Raw genomic sequence first — 23,023 nt, 5'->3', positions numbered from 1 at the left:
TTTTGCTCAGGCTCTGGGCGTCAATGTTCAGGATCCAGGTGTCAGCTCTCAGAGCCTTACCAAGATGATGTCTGAGGAGATTTTCAAGAGCATCAACTCCTCCATCTGCACAGGCCGGGACAAGAAGAGTCGGTTTAGGTTGCAGACTCACAGACTGACTGACATGGTCAAGCACGCTAGCTCCATGATAACATCATTCATGGGCAGCGTCAGTTTATGTCGCAAAACAACGTGTGCAGATCTGACGGTTGTCGACCCTGAGGATGATGACAGTGTGAGCTTTGACCTAACATCTGCCCAAGAAGAGAGCACCAAGCTGTCTTGGTACTCTCTTCCTGTGCAGATATTAGAGGGATCAGAGGACAGAGCCACACCAGCACCAGCACTAGAACCAGCAGCAGCACCAGCACCAGCACTCAGTGTACCTGAGACAGGTGCTGAACCTGTGCTGCATGTAACACCAGACAGGGATTTGCAGACAGAGAAAAACAAACTCTCTGTCCAAATTCTTGTTGAAAAGCTGGTTACGCGGGTCTACAGGAAAGCTAAGGTCAACATTAAGTTGAACGACCCCCATATCATCATCGACCGCCTGTCCAAGAAGATATGGGCCGAAGTCCAGGGAGGTGATTTTGATATCACCCTGGAAGCTTTTAAAAGCCTGGACAAGGCAGTTTTCAAGGACCTCGTTGAATTCTGGGGCTGTGCAGAGCTGGTTCTGGTTTCTTTGTATCAAGAACAACCAGAAATTGATCATACAGTCTGCACCTTTACACGTCACCTTATGACACCACAGAGAAAAGGTAACGCCATCTGCAGGTTCTTTTCCAGCTCTGGCAAAGTAATCTCCAAGCCCTTTACTTCAACCTGCAGGGGGGTCACCCCCTTTTAGGTGACGTATAATAGGATTCATGTTGGAGGAAAAAATTGGCGTGAGGCTTTTTTCCTTCAACATGAATTCAATAGAGAGCTCATGTCCTGCCTCCCATCCCATCCAGGTGACCTCCAGGTTACCTTTTGGACACACGTGAGACAGGAGGAGGACAAGAGGATAAGCGGTTAGAAAATGGATGGATGGATGTGTCAATGATCAGTATTAGTCTGTCTGACTGCTGAGCGGATGTTGTCACGTTTTCCATTACTAAGTCATCTTGTCCTTCACACACGATCTTTGTTTGGATCAAAAGGAACTTTCTGGCCCCAACAGCACATGACAGCCACCGTCGGTCTGAACCTAAACGCTCCGTGAAGTGACCCGGAACATAACAGGAAGTTAGACGGTTTGCCTTCAAATTAAAAGCGTAGAAATTGTCATTTAAAACGTGACTGATTTGATCCATCAGCTCGAGACCATTCTTTAAAAATGTATATTTATTCATTGATGTTTTTTTCCAAACACAGAGCGGTCTGCAAAAGAAAACACAGATTTGAAAATTAAAATAAGTAATAATTCCACAAGATAGGGCCCCCACCACCAGACCAAGGGCCATATTAAAAGTAATGGCATCAAATATTAATAAAATTCAGTTACACATGTCTGCACACATGTTAATGTGCACATATGAAACATATCTAACCCACAACAGACTGTGAAGTATTTCCCGTGTAGCTCCTTATTCTGGTGCTGTATATGAGGAAATGTCTTTCAGCCACATAACAATANCTCAGCAGTTGCTCTTCCTGAGGTTTCTACTTTTTTTTTCCCCGTTAAAGGGTTTTTTGGGGAGTTTTTCCTGATCCGCTGCGAGGGTCATAAGGACAGAGGGATGTCGTATGCTGTAAAGCCCTGTGAGGCAAATTGTGATTTGTGATATTGGGCTTTATAAATAAAATTGATTGATTGATTGATAACAAGGAACTAGCACAAGACTGAACCTGGAACCAAGAAAACAATGGTTGGATACTAGAGATTTATACTATGGGGGAAAAAAATGAAAAAATGTACGAGTAAATATAAGAACTAGATGATTTATGAGTCAGTGGAAAAAAACATTTTGACTAACTGGCTTATGAATTTCAAGATCCTGTATACGCACACACCCTTTTAGTTAAAAATGGACATCTCTTTGCCTTTCTGGTAAGTTATTATAATAGCCTACTTGTGGTTGTATACACAAACTAAAACTCAAGAAACATTAAAGTAAAGAAAAAAAAAAAAAAAAGAAAAAAGACCGAAGACAAGGATCATAATTCAAAACAGTAAGAGTTTAGAAAAGTTGACACTTATCTCTCTTGCAGTCCTGCTAGAGTTCCTTTTTTCCCGTGACAAGAAAAATTAAAGTAGGCCTAATTTATAAAGCAGTGACTGTTTCTCCACTTGCTATCTGCAAGTGCTGCAATCTGCAGCTTGTTGTTTTTGGGAAGAGGGATGTCACGTGTATGTGTCACCTGGTAACGTTAGCTCAGGTGAACAGGGGAGCTCATGACCTTTCTTGACCTGGGAATAATAATAATAATAATAACTTTATTTGTATAGCACCTTTAAAAACAGAGTTTACAAAGGGCTTTGACAAACAAAGCAAAAAGCGGAATACTCAGGGGCAAATAACAACAAAAAGTCAGGCAAAACAGAGGCAAGATCAAATTGGATAAAACAGAAAAAATAGAGGGCAAAGCCATGAAAATTAAACACACAAATGTCATGGTAAAGGCAAATGAGAGTAAGATCAAAAGGATAGAAAATTATTTTTTTTTAAAATTAATAAATACAAATAAAAGAATGATGATGATAGGGCAAAAATATAGACTCATTAAGATAAATAAATGAATAAATTAACAGATAAAAAATAAGGTTTAAAATCTAAAATAGAAGGGAAAATAGTAGTTAATGTGCCAAATGATAATAATAATAATAATAATAATGAGAAGAAGAAGAAGAAGAAGAAGAAGAAGAAGAAGAAGAAGAAGAAGAAGAAGGATTAAAAAAAAACCTCCATCATTTCCGGCACACCTTGTAAGTAAACAAAATGCTTTTATATTGAAAGGTTACCCGGAAGCGTCAGTGAGCCTGTCATAGTGGACTCTGTTCTGTCACAAAATCGCTCCGCGGTGGGATTTCACGGAAGATGCTGAAGAAACGGGAGCTGCTGGTAAGTTTAACAGTTACTGACTTTGATTTATAAAATTGTGACGCGTTAAAGGACCGACTCCGGATCACTGTTCACGGAACAACGACATCTGTAACACCGATACCTGTGGAGTTAGGAGCCCCGCCGCGATGGGAGGCAGCCGGGCGGCAGGTTTGTTGGGTAGTTTACCTCCCGGAGTGGAGCTTGTAACGTTACTCTGCTGTTAGCCTGCTGCTGTCACCGGGGCGACGCTAATGTTAGCCGGTGACTAGACGTTGTTGTTTGTTGACATGGTGGTGGACGAGTCGGCGGGGTGTGTTGGTGTTGTTGGCCGAGTTAAGGTGCCCAGTTTCGGGCTTTCTCTCTGCTCGCTCTTGTTATGGCTCATCGAACCTGTTAGCTAGCCGGCAGCGGTGGTAGCTAACAAGCTAACCGTGGCTAACATGAACATAAACGTCCTGTAGGTGTGTGTGTGAGTGTGTGATGCCGTGATAGTGAAGGTTATACTATCGGTGGGATTATTACAGCAACGATGCGTTTGTCTTATCACTGAAACCAGCTCAGGGATTGCAGGTGAATTTCAATTAGCTTATTGTTTTCTTCTCACAGCTAGCTTCATGTCAACATGACATAATGGTATGAAATAATACAACCTGAAATTCTATGACATGAAACAGAAAAGATGCTCCTCTCTACTTATCTGGGCTGTGTTAGTCTTCTAGGTTTAATTTAAACGTGTCTGATTTATCATGTAGAGTATGAAGCAAATATGCTTTAAGTTTTAATGTAAATTATACCATGTAAATCATGTAAGGGAGTGTTCTTAACTTAACAGAGCAGGGGTTGCTTTTTTGGGTGACCCTTCCTGCAGCTACAGATATTTTTACCTTGAGCTTTCCTGAGTGCATGACCCTCCCTCCATCATAAAATCAATAATTAGATTTTTAAAACTTACCCTTCTGATATTTGAAATTTATCCTGGAGTTGAAAAAAGCCTCGGTGTTTCACTCTTGTCACGCTGGTTAGTTCATGCAAACTGTTTATTTTTAGCTGAATTTCAAATGAGATGTTGAATAAAGTGATTTTGCTGAAATATTAATATTTTAAACTTAGATTTGTTTTTGTTGATGTTTTTTCTTGATGGAAGTTTGTCTCACATAATGTGTTCAAGGACTGTCAGAAATTTGGAAATCCAACAATAGTTTATAGCCCTTTTTAGACAGGAGTTGTGCAAATTTGCAGCAAAGCCCAATCAGTCTTTTTTCAGCATTGGCCATATAAAAACAAAATCGGGGAGTGCAGCAAAATGCCGCCTACCTACTTTTGTTTATACAGAATGCGCCTTTTTCGGGGCAATGGGGGGCGTGAGCAAGTAACAAAACGTGTAGCTCAGCGTGTGACGTAAACAGTGACGTGGGAGGGAAGCTGCGGCTGGTCAGTCGTAAGTCGGCCCGTCCTTCACCGTCCCGGTCATCTGACGGTTAATGGCCTCTTCGTTTGCGAGGACAAGGAGGGCGCACAATTCCTTGTCTCCCCAGTTGCTCATCTTTACAGTGTCTTTCAGGTTTGTGTTTCCCTCTTGCTACTAGCTGCTCGCTAATTCCTGCTATCAGCTGTTTCCTGTTAGTCCACCGCCAGTGGCTCGCACGTGCGGCGTCATCAACAGCTCCTCCCACAAGTCTTCAACAGCCCCTCCCATGGCGGAAGGCCGCCTTGGTCTGTTTAAACTAAAAGGGTTCCACCAATATGTCTACCCTACAAGGCGGAAAATTGGGCACCTCGGATCAACTCGCCAGTCCGGCTCTGTGTGTCTAAACGCTCGCAGCTTGCCGACAAAACAGCCCAACATTCGCAGAAAATCTGGCAGTGTAAAAGGGGCTTATGTCACCGGCAAAAGAGCTGGTTGTTAGTCATTTAGCGCTGCGGACCATTAACTACCAGCGAGATTAACAGTGTCAAAGCTTCACACATATGCAGGAAAAAGTGAATGTTAAAAGATCGATCTCGGATTTTAGAAATCGATAACAGAACATTCAAGTGAAGATTGATTTGAATCGGAGGAGTCGATTATTTTAACCCAGCCCTACAGATAACATTATTGTTATTATTTTATCTAGAAAAGCTCGTAATTAAAGACACTCATCAATCACACTTCTCACTTTACCTCATGAACTTGTCCTCAATTGCTCTTGTATAGTTCTTTTTTTTAGTTCTCCTGTCATACTAGTTGTATCTACCACTTATTTTATTTATTCTCATTTCTCGTTTTGGACTTCTCTGTTTCTATGTGCTTTCTTCTGTCTTTGTGGTCCTGCAACACCTTAATTTTCCCTCTGGGGATCAATAAAGACTTATCTAATATTTTCTGACGCACATTAACTTTTTAAAGTTTGGAATCTTCTGCCAACATCGTGGGGACATCGATTAAGTGAAAGTTTAAATCATGCAATTCTTCTTGTGGGGCCAAAACTGTTTCAGAGTGAAATAATACTTTTGGTGTCCCAATTATAGTTTTTATGTCTCTTAAAATAGCCCTTACTGCAGGAGAGATGGTAAACAACAGTATAACCAGTGGTTCCCAGTGTAGGTCTATCTGAAAGAAACAGAAAGGATCCCCTACTGAGCTGTAATAATGACATACTGTGCTCAGGATAAGAGAGTAAAGAATCCTCTAGAGCTTTACACAAGCCAGCCTGGAGTTCGAGAAGAATCGATGAGAATCCTTTTGAATCCCTGATGGCGTCCATCAGGTTCAGCTGTCATGTGACGTAATGTAAATAATTCAGATCTGTTTATTAATTGGGCGAGAATTCAGAATCACTGCACTTTTGATTGGCAGCTTAATTAAAGGTTAGAAGCTGCGGTGCAAGAGTTGAATGGTTATTTGAATCCGAATATGACGCTACTACCACTGTGTTTACTTTAGGGATTCAGCAGCCTTTTCTCTGAATGAGGACGCTCTGTATTGAGACGAGACGAGCAGCACAACGTAGTAAATGTTTACTAAAATTTCAACGTTGAAACAGGCGTGCTGACTGAAACAGCTACAACAATAGTTGCTTGATCCAAATGACAGAGGTCCTGGTTTAGAGCCAAGCTTTGATTATTGATTTGATATGAATTCCCAGGAAAATTCAGACACCTGAAACTGAAGGTGATCAGCTGATCATCTGTTGAACTCCAGAAGTCCTGTTGTGACCCTGTGGTGATGCTTCAGGGTGTTGTTTCGCATCCTCACAATGGTTGGCTGAGTGCAGACAAAAGCGTGCAGAGAGCAGATAAACCCGGCTGAAGTGTAATTCTGGACTTGGTCAAGATACTGATAAAATTAGCATACATTAATTACCTGCAGCTCTACGCTGTCAGTGTGATGTCAGCGGCAGCTAAAAATGATTAGCTGCTAAATGTTTTTGTACTTTGTTGCTGGAGATGACGAGAGATTAAACATTTGGTAAGAGATTCGATAACCTCTGAGTGAAGTGATTCCTGGTATTTTATTAAACTGGGCTGTGATGGATCAGTGTTTTTTGGGTTGGAAGGTTAAAAGTGACCCAGACATATCTAAGTGGCAGTCATGATGAGAGCTGTTGGAGTAGAGTGCTTTTGGGATGATGTTTTTCTGCAGGTCGCCCTGGAAATTACGTCTTCCTGGTTCCTGTGTCAAAAAGCCTATGGGGTTTTACTGTTGTATTTTGGATTATTGCACAGAATTAGCTCTTTACAAACAAATGTTTATCATACACGCTTTGTTCAGCAACATAATCTTCACAAATAAACATGACTTTTGTGACTTTTGAGGCCTCAATGCAATCGCCTGAGGTAAAAAGGTAACATTAGGCTGTAAACAAACTACACCACGTCACCACAACGAGGCTGTAAAGCGGTGTTTAGTTTGACATCTGCTGACATATTTTATGTGGTAGAACAAAACGTGACCGTCTCTTCAGCTTGTGTTAACCACCGACCTTATTTCAGGCATCAAACCGAAATCAGTTAGTAATAGAAATTAAACACTTCAGTTTAAACAGACACAGTATGGATGGGCATGAGTACTGTAGTATTAAATTCTGATGTCAAGTACATTGACACTGTCCTATATTAAAAGTTTCATTTTGTTGTCTATGAATATCTTCACAGATCTATAAAGCAAAAATGACAGATCAGTGCAACCGCAGTGTTTTCAGTCAAACATCACTCAATCTGATGTTACGGACAGAAAGATGAAAGATGAGGGATGTTTGGAAGTATTTTGACAAAGTAAACTAAACATGCAGTGCAGGCTACGTAACGTTAAACTCGCACATCGTAGCTGATCTCTGCAGTCTGTGTAGTCCCAGTGTAGTCTGGGCGTTCATTTTGGAACCTTTTCTTTCATTAGGTTTTTTTTTAAATTTATTTATTTATTTTTTTTTATGAGAAATCAAGTAATTGATAATAATTTAATGTGAGTACTCAAATATGGAAATGATTTAAAATGCCCATACTGAATAACGTATATAATACTGGGTACACATGAATTGAAATAAAATAAAGTAACACAAAACATCAGCTTAAATAAAAAGAAAGTAACATGAATGAAAACATTACATTTAGGGATGCATGATCTTTGATTTTTTTGTCAATATCCGATATGCCAATATGTAACATGTTATTCGGCTGATAATAGATATCGATATAGATTTATTTGCTTTTTTCCCACCTAATTTTAGTGATCATCAAGTCTCTTCTCTAGTGGAATTGTCATATTATACATGCATACTCATATTGTGACGGCCTACCAGCAGATGGAGACAGGAAATACAGTACTTTTCGATGTGTGATGTAATAAGACAAAGCATGTTGGCCGATTCTCATGATGTACCGATATTATCGTGCATCCCTACATTACCCGCAGTTTCACCTAAGTGTTCACTTCGGACCCTAGTCTTATGTTATGTTGGGGTTTTTTTGGCCAGAAATCGAGTACTTGATAATAATTTAATGCGGGTAATTAATTGTGAGAATTATGTAAAATGCCCATCCTTAATAATATTTACATATATTACTGTCAACACATAAATTGAAATGAAATAAAGCAACACAAAACATGCCGAAGATCAACTTAAATAAATATAAAGTAACATGAATGAAAACATTACACTGAGAGCACAGTCTCACAGGTCTTGTTATTGTCTTAATATAAATGCTCCATTTCTTTCTTGAAAACATAAAAGTGAGGTTTTACCTAAGCAAATTTACATGTATGAATGTAAAAGTTTGCAAAATATTTGAGATTTATTAGAAACTACTGTTTTCCATAATTGCGTTACATACATTTCACATAGATTTTCCAATGGAAATTCAAGGGGTGAAATATCTAAGATGAACATGAAGCAGAACGGTGTAGTTTCACCACAGCAGACTCACGTCAGTAACATCTGCAGCCACATCATTATGTAGACCAGTGTAAGTGCAGTTGGTTTCTCTTTGCACTGCGGTTGTCCTTTCCTACTGTATGTCCTTACGAATTCTCCTTGACCTCGTGGCTTTTTCCATCGAGGTCAGGGAAAAGCGTTTCAGAAAAGACATACAATGTAATTTCCCTTTTTCCTATTCTTCTGCAGCCCTGGAGTTTGATCTAAAATGAAACAGAAACAAACTGTGACAGTGAAGTCACTGAAATAAACCACTGATAGGTTGATTTAATATTGACCATTGAGGTTGAGGTAAGGCTCTACATACACAGCTCAGACATATGACCCTGTGAACACACTAGACAACGTAAAACTATAGTGAAGAACTGCTGGATTTACCGAACAAAGATGAGATCAACTTTACAGCATGTGACTACAGTAAAGCTGCCCCAGATTTCAGAGTAACACTGCTGTCGGTGTTTGAGTGGATGCAGCAGCAGCAGCGGTGGCATCACAGTGAGCTGCGGTGTGATTTCAGCAGTTTGTTTAAACAGCGTTAACAAATATTAAGTCCAGCAGCCTCAAACACACCCAGCATATTGTCTCAACTCACTCCAGACAGATGGTGGGACCGTACCACTCTGTAAGACTGTCGATATAAAATCCTCCAGGTTTAGTTTCACTCTGGATTAAACTGGTGGTCGCAGATTGTTGCTGGCTCGGGACAATCAAAGATTCGAAGCAAAAGACACACGACAGACGTAGGTTTTTTGTGATGTGAAATAAGATGAGATAAACTCTATTGATCTACTTCTATCCCGAGGGAAACTGTTCTGCAGCAGATGCAGTACAAAGGAGGAAGGAGTGAAAATATGTGATATCCTTCAAGGTGCAAATCCAAAATATGTACACTGCCAAAAAATATAAACTAGTAAACGATAAGGGTCCTAAAAAACTTCACTTGTCTGGACTTTACTGTGTCGTTAGGTTTGATTTTTCCCAGCTGAGAAAAAACGACCTGCTTCCTGTTTTATGAAGCAGTCTGTTTTTATGTCGGGCGCCTAGAGTAGGAGCAGATTCCCTCCATGTCTCAGACTGACTGACCACCCAGCTGTGATATTTACCCACTGGTCAGTGTGATGAATCAGCTCCTCTTTGTAATAATACGCTCCATTATAACCACTGAGGAGGAGATATTGGGACTTTGCACTGTCTCAAATCAAGTCCGTATTGACAAGATGGCTCCACATGTCCAGAAGTGTTCTGCTCATTTTATCAGAAATGCTTTAGAAGTAAATTTGTGTGTGTGTGTGTGTGTGTGTGTGTGCGTGTGTGTGCGTGTGTGTGCGTGTGTGTGCGTGTGTGTGTGTGTGTGTGTGTGTGTGTGTGTGTGTGTGAACTTGGGTTAGAGGAGTTCCCAAATTAAAAATATGAAATGAAACAGTAAAATAAAGCAGATATCTAAAGTAAAAACAGGACGCAGGAGAGTAACTAAACTCCTTGAATGCAGCACAGTTCCTTTAGCGGCAGTTTGTGAATGATTAATCAAAATGTGGCGGCAGATATTTTAATCATGGCGGCCTGCCACAAATAAATGCCTCAGGAACCCTGCCAGGGTATTTAGAAATCCCAAAGGTATGTTTTCAATATAAAAATACAGACACTCCTCTTTCTATTGAACTGCTATGAAGACGCTGTATTGAGGTGATGTATTGTAGGTATTGTACTCCCTGTTTGGGAGTGCTTGCCACATAAAACTACCTCGAGCTTCCAGCTACGAAAGCCGTTAATTAGCCACATGGTTTTATTCTGCTGCCACTGTGCCACCACGCCCTGCATACCATTTCCATTCAGCCGCAATATTGGCACCATCAGGACTGATATTGGCTTTAAAATGAAATACCGGAATCGGCCAACATGCTGACTTCTGCCAATATGACAAACTGATATATATAATTTTTTTAGAGCAAGATAGAGACGACTGGTTGCTCTGTATAATCAAACATAGATCGGGTCCTCATTGGAAACAACAGGATACACAGACAGGCACTCCTGTCAAATATAGAAAACCAGGAAGAAAGTTTGAGTTTGAGTTTATTTATTTAAAACAGGGACAGTACATATTAATGAACATATACATGTAAATATGCAAGATTATAGCCGACGGCTAATTTCCATCTTTATTCCCTTCTGCAGGTTGATGTCAACAACATAAGATAATAAAATCAATAAAACAACAGTAAAGTATTAAAGCTTTTATTGTAGGGGCTAAATCATTTAAAGAGCCAACATGTTTCAACCACTGCAGGTCTTCATCGTGGCTTTAAAAACAAGTTCTGTTCCATCTTACATCAAATTTCTTAAACCACCACAAAGTAAATCAAAAGGCTATGAATTATTATTTTCCTGCAGATAAATCAGACTGAAAAACAAATAGGTTACATGGTCTTAAACCAGGGTGTTACATAAGTAGGCCTACGTAAATTAAATTACATATACAAATAAATATAAACAGGGGTACAAGCATAAAAACTAAGCACAAAAAAGTAAGGAAATATTATTATAATTATACTGTTGGAAAGCCTTTTTATTTCCCTTTTTAAATGGTGCCACATTTGTAAGGAACATGCATTTGTGGGATGAGCAGCAGAGCTGAGTATGTGGGTTGCACCCATGTTAATCTTTTTTCGGTGTTGCAATGACTCTTGTTTTGAGCTTCTGGTACCTCCAGGTTCAGGTATCAGTTACTGGCCAAATGAGTTGTAATATCGAACATGGGCAAAAAGCGCAATATTGTGCATCCCTACTGGCAACATCATTGTTTCCTCCAGTAATTATCTTATGTATTCATTATTCCACGGGCCACAGGTATTTAAACCCAGCAAGACTTGTCTGAGTCATCCGAGCTATGGTGACTTATATCAGCAGCAACTCAGCTGTCATGGTTTGTGTTTTTAGTTATTAAGTATGATGGTATGAAAATAGACACTCCCCAAGCTTTGTCTGGTACTCTGCCGATGATTGTTTGAGTTTAAAGGAGCTCCACCCTGTAAAACCACAGTACAACTGCAAGTGAGCGGAGTGCTTTTGTGGTTCCCACAGAGTGAGACGTCTTCTCTCTGTGGATCATCACTTCTCAATGGTTTCAGGAGTCTCAGGTTCAGATTCAGATTCAGACAACTTTATTAATCCCACCAGGGGCGATTTGTTTGACCAGCTCGCCTTGCACACATACTATAACATACAGTAACATGTAGACACATACATAGATGAGTAATAAATAAAAATCAAAAATATAAAATATTTCAAGGAGTTCAATTGAATAAAGTAATCTATAAATAATAAATAAAAGTTAATAGACTATTGATGATCTTTGATGGAGATTAAAAGATAGAGAATTTAAGAGGAATAGCAGAGGGAATAACAGATTCAATACAAGCAGGTAAACGTAACAACATCCTGACAGCAACAGAGAAAATGCACCTGCAAGAACTCTCATTCAAAAATGCTTGAAAATTGGGCACCTCGGATCAACTCGCCAATCCGGCTCTGTGTGTCTTAACGCTCGCAGCTTGCCGGCAAAACGGCCCAACATTCGCAGAAAATCTGGTAGTGTAAAAGGGGCTTTTGTTTGTTCTATTAAATGTCGGAAAATAATGAAAAATAGCCGTCACAAATCTTTTGTTGTTTTTCAACTAACAGTCCGAAACCTAAATATCTTTAGTTTATTGTCACAAAAGACAAAGGAGAGCAGAGAATATTCATAATTTAGAGACAGGAACAAGAAAGATTTCCTAATTTGAATTATTAATCAATCATCAAAATAGTGTGCAATTAATTTTTCTGTCGATTGGCTAATCGTTTTAGCTCTGCTGTTTCTCTCTTTACATGGAGGTCAGAGGTCAGGCGAGGTCACATGGGATTCAGTGATCCAGAGACCCATTGTCTTGTGTTTGAGTGTTTAAGGACTACGCTCTTTGAAATGTGGCCACTCCATGGTTCAACAGTGTAATTAATTTTGTTTCTGTGGAATCATCATGTAATAAGATAATAACATAATTATGCTCTGTCTTCAATTGACCATCTGTTGCTATAGAACTCAGTTCCAAAACATTCAAAGAAACAATATATTGAAGTCCGTCAACAGAAAATTGTGATAATCAGTTATTTGTTTATCAAGTAAAACATCCAAACATGATGATTTCAGTTTCTCAAATGTGAACGTTTCCTTTTACTTATTGTTGTTTTTTCCCCAAATGGACACATTTAATAGCTTGTAACAAGCATTTAGCCTTTATCTTGACATCTTTATATACTAAATAATGCATGATTTAACTGAATAAGTAAACAAATTAACTTTACAATCCCTGATGAAAACACCACTCCACATCCCCTTGGAGCTGAAAGCCATTAACAGAAGTCTGATAGTGGAGTTTAATAAGCTGCTTGGTCTCTAATGATAGAGAAATGATTATTATGACTGTATCTGTATGACTCAGCTGCACGGTGAAAAACACTGTAAACGTCCGCAGTGTGGAGCAGATAATCGTAGGTTTTATTGGTGTGTGCTGACTCTGTAACATGTTGTTTATTCCTGCAGAGTGGGACACAAAGACACCTATAAGCAGCTTATCTTGAATAATAAGACCATGACCAGGATGTGAGGCAGTGTTCAGGATATGAATCACATTAAAAAAACTGTCTCATTTAATCCGGAGACTGAGCGGCGAGCCGAGGGTGGTGTGTTTGCACTTGCTGTGTGCCTGCCAAAGAGGAAGAGGAGGTGGAGGAGTGTGAGGACAGATGTGTGTCTCTGTTTGTGTAAAGGTGGAGGAGTTAAACAGACTGTCCCCTCCCTCCTCGTGATAACCTATTTGTAGAGAGCAGCATCCTCCGAGTTTCTCAGCCTCTTTCACATGCTGCTGCTTCCCTCCATTAAAGTGAGCTTGTGTCTGTGGTGAGGTCACACTGATCCATGGCCTCCACGGCAGCCTGTTAGTCCGTTTGGCAGCGTTTATATATCTGGTAACATCCACTCAGTGCTTCCCTGCAGTACTTCTGGACCCTTCTTCAAAACAGTCTTCCACAAACGAGACAGAGACAAGTTAATTGATGTATGTGTGGACAGGTTGGGGTCCTCCCATACCTGCTCACCTTTAGGGTATGAGTATTGGTACTCAATACCGTGAAGGTATCAACTGACATCACTCAGTATCAAGTAGTGTCCAAACATCTCCAGTTAAATAATATTTGCATGTGGATCTTTCTGTGCCGTGGGTCTGATCCCAGCCCGACCCCTTGTCAGATCAGCAGACTTTCTGTTGCTGCCTTTGTTTTGCGTACTAGATGATGTCATCTTGACATGAACTCGGAGAAGTTCTGTGTGAGTTGGCTTGAATGACCTGTAATTTATGCTGCCATATGACCCTGTCTTGGCTCGGTCTCACCTGCAAAACAGGTTTCAATTTCAGTGTTATTTTATAAGTCAAATAAATAAAGGTTAGAACAAATGTGATAATTGATTAATTATTAAAGTGATTTAAAAAGCAAAAAGTATCTAACTAAATCAGCTGCTTACTTAATATATTATTCGATATAATGTGAATTATATGTAAACTGAAAAAACTTTTCCTTCACTTATTTTTACTTTGAGTATATTGTTGTATTTTTCAGAATTCAAGATCAAAACTTAACTTTCTTTTTCAAATTTTAGTCTTTCAGTTACTTTAATTTTCAAAACTTTTGCCGCTCATTTAGCTCCACTAAAAAGGTCAGTCATCTGATTTCAACTTCTCTAATGTGAGGATTTGCTGCCGTTCCCTTTTTGTATCATGGTAAATTGAATCTTTTTAGGTTTTGGATGGTTGATCGGACAAAACAAGCCTTTTTTAGTCATCACCTTGGATGTATTTTTATTTTTACACTTTGAATCAATTATAAAATCAATCAACATATGCATTCATACTGTTGTTGCTTTTGAGGAACTGAATGAACTGGTAATCATCATCAACCCTAAACTGCATCATGGAAACAACAACACTCACCTCTGAGTAGAAAGATGCGTCACCTCCCTCTGGACTGGTGATTTGCATGTAACGTGGGAAAACCAAATCAGAACCAAATCATATTTATAATCCGTCCAGAGATGAATATACTGTGTAAAAAAAATATCTCATCTGGATTTTATCCTGATATAAGATTCTTTAAATGTCAAGTTTAAGTGGGACCATACAACAGTTTTGTACACATGAAGTTTTCTAGACAACATTTGTTGTGTTAAGTACATTTTCACTTTGCAGTACTCAAACTCAACGTGAGCTGATACTAATGAGACATTAAATTAGACTCTGCCCAAGCATGCAGCAGATACAGTTATTAGTCACTGAGAATACCAGTACTATTTGTTACACTCCAGTGCTGCTGTTGGCAGTTCCCCTGTTTTCGTTCCTGTTAGGTTGTGGTTTATCTCACCGTTTCTAGGGCCAGGTTAACCTGAGTGGGAATGTGTGTGTGTGTGTGTGTGTATACGTTTGTTGGTTTGTTGATGAACGGGGCCCGATTAATTTTTTTTGATGCTATTTGTCTTTCAGTTGAAAATAGAAGCTGCTGTTTGATTGTTAGGAGGTTTCTGTCTTTCAAACTCTGTAAGATGAGCGACTAAGGCGACCAGTCTTTTTTTTTTTGCTTACTCTGCCTCCAACCAGTTTTTCACTGTAGCCTTCATTAAATTAGAGGAGCAAGATGGGGATTATCAACCTCATGACCATTTGGAAGAGAACTGGTCTGTATGTTGTAGCTGCTAATAAACACATGTCCATCCTGCTGTAGTTGCAGACCCTCAGTGTGTTCAGCCGGGAAGTGAAATGAACACCAGCAGATAGACGAGCGTGTTTGTTAATAGCCGTTTTGGCAGAAAGCCAGGCGTCATCTTGAGTTTAACTTAATTCTTCAAATCTAGTTGGCCAGGAAAGATTGAAACTGGAGCTGTTGTCCACTACAAACCTCTGATGGCTTACAGCACACTACATGAGCCAAGCCGTGTGTTTCAGTACATCTGTTTTGCCTGTATGACATCGGAGCTTCTGTTGTGATACTTCCTCAAAATTCTGATTTAGGAAGGAATATCTTCTCAGAGAATAAGCCTCAGTGCATATACAGTGTTTGTGATTTAGTTTTTGATAGTTTCAATCCATGATACCTTGCGTGAATTATGGGTGCAGCTAGGCCTGGGCAATATGGACAAAAATCCACATCTCGGTATTTACAGGCTGACTGGTGATACACGATGTATATCTCTGTATTTTCTATGAGTGGTACCAAGATATATGGGCGATATGTTCTGTTACAAGTCGAAGCCACATTTGAGATGTCACAAGCAGTTTTAAAAAAAAACCAGACTGTGATCAAAATTAAATTCAAAGACAAGGATTTTATTAACATTTGAAAATATGCAGCTGCACAACAGTTACAACTCCAAAACACTAGTGGGCGGTGGGGTTTCTGTGAAGTGCTGTAAAGTTTAGTTGATCCAAAACCCACTTAAAAAATAGAGAAATTTTAAAACATAAGTACTCAAATCAACTTCACTATAACTCGCAGCATTCACAGACAAACACTTGTCTGGACACATTTTCCCCACAAATACAACATGCTAATGTTTTTAGCACAAGTCTATGGCATTTTACATTGTATAAATTAGCTTAGTGGCTAGTTGACTTTTCCTCTTCTCATATGAAGCCAGGGACAACAGCAACATTTAACAAAGATAACTTTACAAAATTCGGCTCCATTACAGCTCACAAGGTTCACTGACAAAACAACTGTCTTATACTAAACACGTTTTCCAAACAAATACAACATGCTAACGTTATTAGCACAAGCCTATGGCATTTTACATTGTGTAAATTAGCCTAGCGACTAGCAGAGATTTCCTCTGCTCATATGAAGCCAGGATAAATCACACACAAGACTTAAAATGCTATTTTAGTGGAGGCTTTATTGTCTTCACAATTTATTGTTTCTTATCTGTGAAATTAAAGTAAATCAAAGCTTTGTTTCCACTGAGGGAAATGGTTTCAGCTTACAGAGACAGACAGGAGGTCTGCGTCACCGCGACGTGTAGTTACATTTCTGGGGAGGTGCACGTCAGGGTACGGCGCTAAGAAGTGTTGCTGAAGAACTTGTGAGTAAATAAGGGGGCAGAGCTGTGCAGAGAGCGTGAGAGAGGAGAGATAAACACTGGTATGCACCATGTAACGCAGCTTGACCCTATATGGATAAAAAATGGGTTGTCTCTAAATTCATAACTTGCTTGAAAATATACAGATATATTGTACATAGCTGTTATATCACCCAGCCCTAGGTGCAGCCTCCGGCGCTGAGCCAGAACCAGCGTTTTCCAATGGTTAAGATAAGTCACTGGTACTAACCAGATATGATGTGTCCTCAGTCTGTTTAATAACTCTGCAAACAATCGTCTTTGACCAGACAATTTAAAACACGTACACCGTGGGTTAACACCTACTTTGTCAACATATAATAGCTTCCTTTTTATCTCCGAGAGCAACCACACCTAACCTCACCAAATAGAAAAATATCACCACTCTGCTTTATCTGACGTAATCAGTGCAATAGATATTTGCCATCAGATTATGATCAACCGTGGAAATTTCATTAACATTTGCAGATTATTGTATTTGGCACGTTCACTATTGATCTTTTTCCACCCAAAGATTTATGAGGCAATTTCATGTCATCGCTAAATGTGTCATGAACAGATGAAGCACTTTGATAAGAGGACGTTTACACGTACAGCTCTATGACATCGTTTGTTTCTTCTCTGATAGGAGGTTCCTTACACATAAGTTGCCACGTACTCTGGTCAGTCTAAAGATTTCTCGGACAGTGGTGTAACGCCCAGACTCACCTGCCACGTTCGTCTGGTTCTTCCAGTCAGCTGGGAGTCTCACACATTGACTTGAGTCACCTCTCAGTTTGGGAGTCACTGTGGTGCCATGACATTTTGCCATCTGTTGTTTGTATAGCCTACATTCCGATCGTACAGTAACAAAATGTTTTACAAAACTTGCCGAAGTTGCTGACTTCGCAAGGTGTTCTGGGAAATTTCATCTTCCACTTTGTTGAAAGTGGGTCGGGGCTCCCTTGGAATCTAGGGCAGATTTTAAGTGTTGGAAACCACTTCCACTACCTCAATTCTGTTTTGGTACACCACTAGCCTAAACGTGAACGCGCACAACCAAGTGCAAGTGGGTATTTGTAGGGGAAGTGTCGGTATTGGGACAGGCCCTTAATGTGTATGAATGTGTATGAACAATATTAGGGTCCATGTAAATGCACCAATAGCCATGTTTCCATCAGCCTGTTTAGATGCGCATCTAGAAGTATCTCATCGGAAAATTATGATGGAAACGCCAAAATTCGAATTAAAATCCCCTGATTCGCACAAACTAAAATACGCTCGCTTTAGCCGGGTTTTGGTTGATTCGAAAAAATGTTGATTCGCAAAACGGGGGATGGAAACAGTTATGTTCGAATTAAGTCTGACGTAGCGCACCTCTCTCCATGGTGATATCCACACTCCGGGTCGGGAAGGCGGTAATGCATTTACAAGCTGGTTGCCAACCGCCAGAAAACGTAGAAGAAGAAGAATGCGAGACTTGTTTTGTTTCCGGTTCTGCGGAAAACTCGCGCGAGTTCATAGTTTTCACCAAAGTCCGTACATTTAATGGAAACACACAGGATCCGTATTTCTTTTAATGCACATTTCCCAATGATTCAAATCACTTTTGGATGGAAACATAGTTAATGACAGTGTGTCTGAACAGGAGAAGAGCTCATAATAATTGTTTTTAATACATCAGAACTGCAACTAATAGTTGTTATTATTTAGAATTTTTGTTTTCATGTAGTCTGTAAATCTTCAGAAATAATGATCCATGACAGGTCACCAGAGTTCGAAGAGAATACTTGAAGTTTTAAAACATTGTTTTTTGAATATTTTTATGTTATAAAAACCCAAACAACAATTGTTTATTACTCTAACCTAGTAAATAAGTCAAACAATGAATTGTTTCAGCTCAAAATCAACAATAAATGATTGTTTTAGCTTTAGAAATGATTGTCTGTAGAAACGTAGGTGTGAACTCAGGTGTTGTAGTGAGGTCTATAATTCACTAATGCAGAGACTTATGTTCTGATGTCATTAACTCTGTGTCTAAGAGTCCTGCCGAGCCAGTGCTCCCACTCTGTTGAGTCTTTGTTGTGGTTTTGTTTGTTTCCTGTCGTCAGGATCAACAAAGTGCCCTGCTGTGACTTCACTTACATCAGACACTGAGCTGTTCCTCTGGCTGTTAGTTAATAAGTCAGGTGTTGGATGTTACACAGTACACTGTGGCTGCATACAAGAAAAAAGTTCAAAACTGAAAATTATCACCCACTTTTCCAAACATCTTTGTGCCAATGTGGTCACAGTGTTTGATTTTACTGTGTTAGGTAATTGTTATTCTTCCTCAGCTGCCTGAGCTTTGATTTAAACCAGAGCCTGACGGCACGACTCGCTGCCTTTCTCAGTTTTTAACCGCTGTGAACCCAATATCATACACTTTAGGACTGTTGGTCGAAAAAACAAGATATCTGAAGATGTCATGTTGGGCACTGGTAACTTTAGTGTGTGTTTTATGATGTAGGGGTGTCACGATTTTGATTCTAAATCGAAAGTCGATCGAACTGAGCATTTGATTTCAATCATTGAAATCAGACACAGAATCGGGGATTAACTGGTTTCGGGGATTGTCTGAATGGAGAACAAAACTGTGACAACACAGCATAGCTTACCTCTAACCACCGTGGCCACTTCCTGAGTTGGTGATGATGGAGAAACAACGGAACTGGAAAATTCTTGTGCTTCCTTGAAATCACCAGTGTGGCAACACTCCTTTACCGGAGTTGCGTAAACAACAAATTTGCACTGACAGAAAAACTACATCTGTAGGCTGAGCTAGTGAAGTGAAAATGAATTGTATGAATATGAATTTAAGAAAAACAGAAATTGTTGCAGCCCAAACTGTCTGCACAATTGATGTAATGTATTGACTTCACCTCTGCAGGTGAATTTACTGACCGTTTAAATGCTGTGGCGCCTGAAATGGACACTACACCTGTGTAGAGTCTAGAAACGACATACAAAACCATAAAGTGGTGGTTGGTGAGCATTGTCTCTAGATCCTGGTTGTAAAGTTCAGGTTCTGGTCTGCTGCTGCTCGCCTCTCATGCTTTATGAGCGTGATGTTTAGGTCCCTGCAGCGACCTGGCACTCGGCCCACACAGACTCTAAACCTGCTAATAGAGTTTGACCTGGATCTAATTGAAGCTGCTGCTGGGAAATAATGATAAAAGGCTGCAGGTTGCGAAGAGGACAGACTGAAACATCTGAGACCTGTCCACAGACTTGATTTGTTTTTTCCATTTGTTTGTTTCTGTTTTGCATGTTTGGGAAGTCAGTAAGAAAATGAGGCTGGAGTTTGTTGTACAGGCAGGAAAGGAAAAACCTGCTCCAAGTGCTACTGTGTTTACTGCACTGTGTTTCTCAGGTCAACTTATTACTTTAAGTTCTTTACAAACAGCTGTGTATTGGCCTTTTGGCAGCAGGTGTTAAAACTCCAGTGTGCAGGATTTAGAGGCATCTATGGAGTAGTATAAAATATTCATATGTAGGTTTTCATTAGTTTATAACTAGGGCTGCCCCCCCGACTAAGAATTTTCCCAGTTGACCAATAGGCGTTATTTAGGTCCATCAGTGGACCAACAGTCCTCATCAGGGTCCATCAGTGGACCAACAGTCCTCATCAGGGTCCATCAGTGGACTAGTCTCCTGCATGTTTCTGATATGAATGTAATGATTAAATGATATATTTTGGTGGTTTGAGTTGAAGGTGTGAGAAAGAATAGTATCAGTAACATTGTTAACACTGTGCTACATTACAGAGAAACACAAAACCGTACTAATGAACCTTCATTAATATAGGCCTATATTTTATCTCCAAGTGCACGTCACACACTGAGCGAGCCGCCTGTTAATGACGCTGTGGGCTAATGGGCATGTAGCTACTTCCATGACAGTAGTGTCATTTATCACAGTTATTTCTTGGACAACATTCCACAGGAGGATTAGTTGTGCTTTAGGGCACAGCTGATAGTGATCCTAACAAATAAACAATATATCATCCAACAGAAGAAGCTGCTATGACAGGCGTCGACATAGGTCAAACATTTCACCAGTGTTGCCCAGTCTACATTGGTTACCCACAGAATACAGAAAGGATTTTAAATATATTTAATCACTTGTAAAGAACTTCACAGGCTGGCCCCCTTCATATCACTGAGGTCCTCTAACCACGGCCTGTTAGCTGTCCCGAAATCGAGGCTTAAAACTAAAGGGGACCATTTGCAGTGGTGGCTCTCACTCGTGGAACCATCGTCCCCTCAGTCAGGTGATGGTTGAAAGTTCACCTGTTTCGTAAGCACTTACTCCGGCGGTGGCCATTGTTAGTCTTCAGTGTAGTTTCAGTGTTTTGTGTGTTTGACTTCTGAATGCTCCTTCTTAGTTACTTACTCTACATCTTTCAAGTGTTTATTTAAAGGACCTACTTTTTGCTTTTTGCTAGCAGCATCGCTCCAGGCATGGTAATGTTGGTTTGTTGGCTCACAACTTTGGTCAAGGCTGGAATGATCTATAACTCGTGCACATAGTTATGCATATTGGCTTTGAAGAGAGCACAAGTAAATTTCAGTTCAGTTTCAAATGGCAAGGTTCGCAATCAGTTATTGAATGAATATGTCTGCTGTTTTCCGTGGAGGCATGCAAGAAAAGCAAAGATTTCCTCAGGAATTCAAGGTAACATCACAAGTTTAAAGTCTTCCTTTAATGTGTTAATACTTCGGTTTATCTTAAGATTATTTTTGGGCTTTTGCCTTTTTATTGATAGGACAGTATAAAGTGTGAAATGGGGAGATGGAGGGGATGACATGCAGCAAAGGGTCGTAGGCTTGAACCCACGGCCGATGATGCAAGGACTTTGCCTTTGTACATGGGACGCCTACTCTACTGAGCTACTGGGTGCCAATACTTCCGTTTATGACCAAAAACCTGCAGAATTAATGACATTCCCATCACCTTCACTGGACTTTGTCGTGCTAACAAGGGGCGAGGGGAAATAATCCATTCTTAGATGCATCATGATGCGAACATGGACGATTTGGCATCAATTCACAAATGTCAAAAATCAGTTATCTAGATGTTTATTAATAACAAGATGTTGATGAAATGAAAGAGGCGGCACCCGGACAGTCTACCGCACGGACAAGCTCGAGTTAACTTGAAATTCATCTTCACTTGTTTTAATTTAATGTCTCAACAATTACATTCACAAAGTGTTTCTACGCCATCACCCAGAGACTAACGTTATCGTAACAAAGCAGCGATCAGCAGTAATGTTAACGAATGACACAGGCTGACCAACACACGCTGCAGCATTAAACAAGTTAAATCAACTCTGCGGTGAAGAAATGAACTCTATGCTCGGTCTGTTTTACCTCAGCAACCCTGCGTCCCGCCTGCTATAGCGGCTTTTCCTTGACCAATGTGCTGCTGTATTTTAAAAATAGCAAGTAGTCACACAGTGAGAAAAATAAATCATGTAAAGAAATCTTTGAGCAATTTTCGATGCATCGTGATGCGTTGATAATTGTTCTATAATCGAATCGTGAAGTGCCTGGAGATGTCCACCCCTGGTCATTTTGTTGGTGAAGTATTCCTTTAATTTGTCCAATAATTTTGTTTATGATAGGGTTGGAAATTAACTTTTTTTGTCCACCTACCACTGTGCTTTTTTGGCTGGTCAGTAAAACAAATCCAGCAGTCACATTCATATTTTACCAGCATTTGGCTGGTGGCTGGTGCTGATTTCCAACCCTGGTTTATGACCAAATACCTGCTTGATAGTCCCATCAGCCTCAGCTGGACTTTATCATATTAATATGCAAAACATAGACAATGAACATGGCGAATATTTTACCTACTTAACACCTATGGGTTTAGTTGAAAGCACCACTGTGCCTGAGTACAGCCACACGGAGCTGTTAGCATTGTGTGAGTCACTAAAAAGTTTGCACAAAAGTCTTTCAGAAAATATTCAGTAAAAATAATTTAAGTGATCTTCTGGCTTAGTTTATACTAGAGATCCCTGAACCTTTGGTATCTGCCGATACCGAGTACTGATCCGATACCAGCGCGTAAAATAAAAATGGATGGGATATGAATTGTTGTATGTCTCAACTCCTAAATCTCTATGTAAAATATTAAGAAATAAATACATAATAGTAGAATGAATGCCATAAAACTTTCTTTTATTATTGTTATCCAGTGTTGACACAGATCAAGACACAGGTTAAAGTGCAGCCACACAATTTGATAAAAAAGACATTTTAAAGGCTACAGTAGAATGCTTTTTAAACTCCGGAGGCATTTCCAATACTGGTATCGCT

The 23,023-nt window shown here is 39.8% G+C and overlaps 1 protein-coding gene across 1 annotated transcript in view; it reads left to right on the top strand.

Moving 5' to 3' along the window:
• Positions 1-2,996: 2,996 nt before the first annotated feature.
• atp2c1 (ATPase secretory pathway Ca2+ transporting 1) overlaps positions 2,997-23,023 on the top strand; it is an 80,706-nt gene continuing 60,679 nt past the window's right edge. Inside the window, exon 1 of the mRNA XM_050046323.1 lies at positions 2,997-3,089. Coding sequence (XP_049902280.1) covers positions 3,066-3,089 — 24 coding nt within the window. The 5' untranslated portion in view covers positions 2,997-3,065. The remainder of the gene's footprint in view (positions 3,090-23,023) is intronic.

This window comes from Epinephelus moara, chromosome 6 (genome assembly GCF_006386435.1).
Source record: "Epinephelus moara isolate mb chromosome 6, YSFRI_EMoa_1.0, whole genome shotgun sequence".
Classification (NCBI taxonomy): domain Eukaryota; kingdom Metazoa; phylum Chordata; class Actinopteri; order Perciformes; family Serranidae; genus Epinephelus; species Epinephelus moara.
Note: the sequence above shows the minus strand (reverse complement) of the source record. Positions and strands in the feature narration are given on the sequence as shown.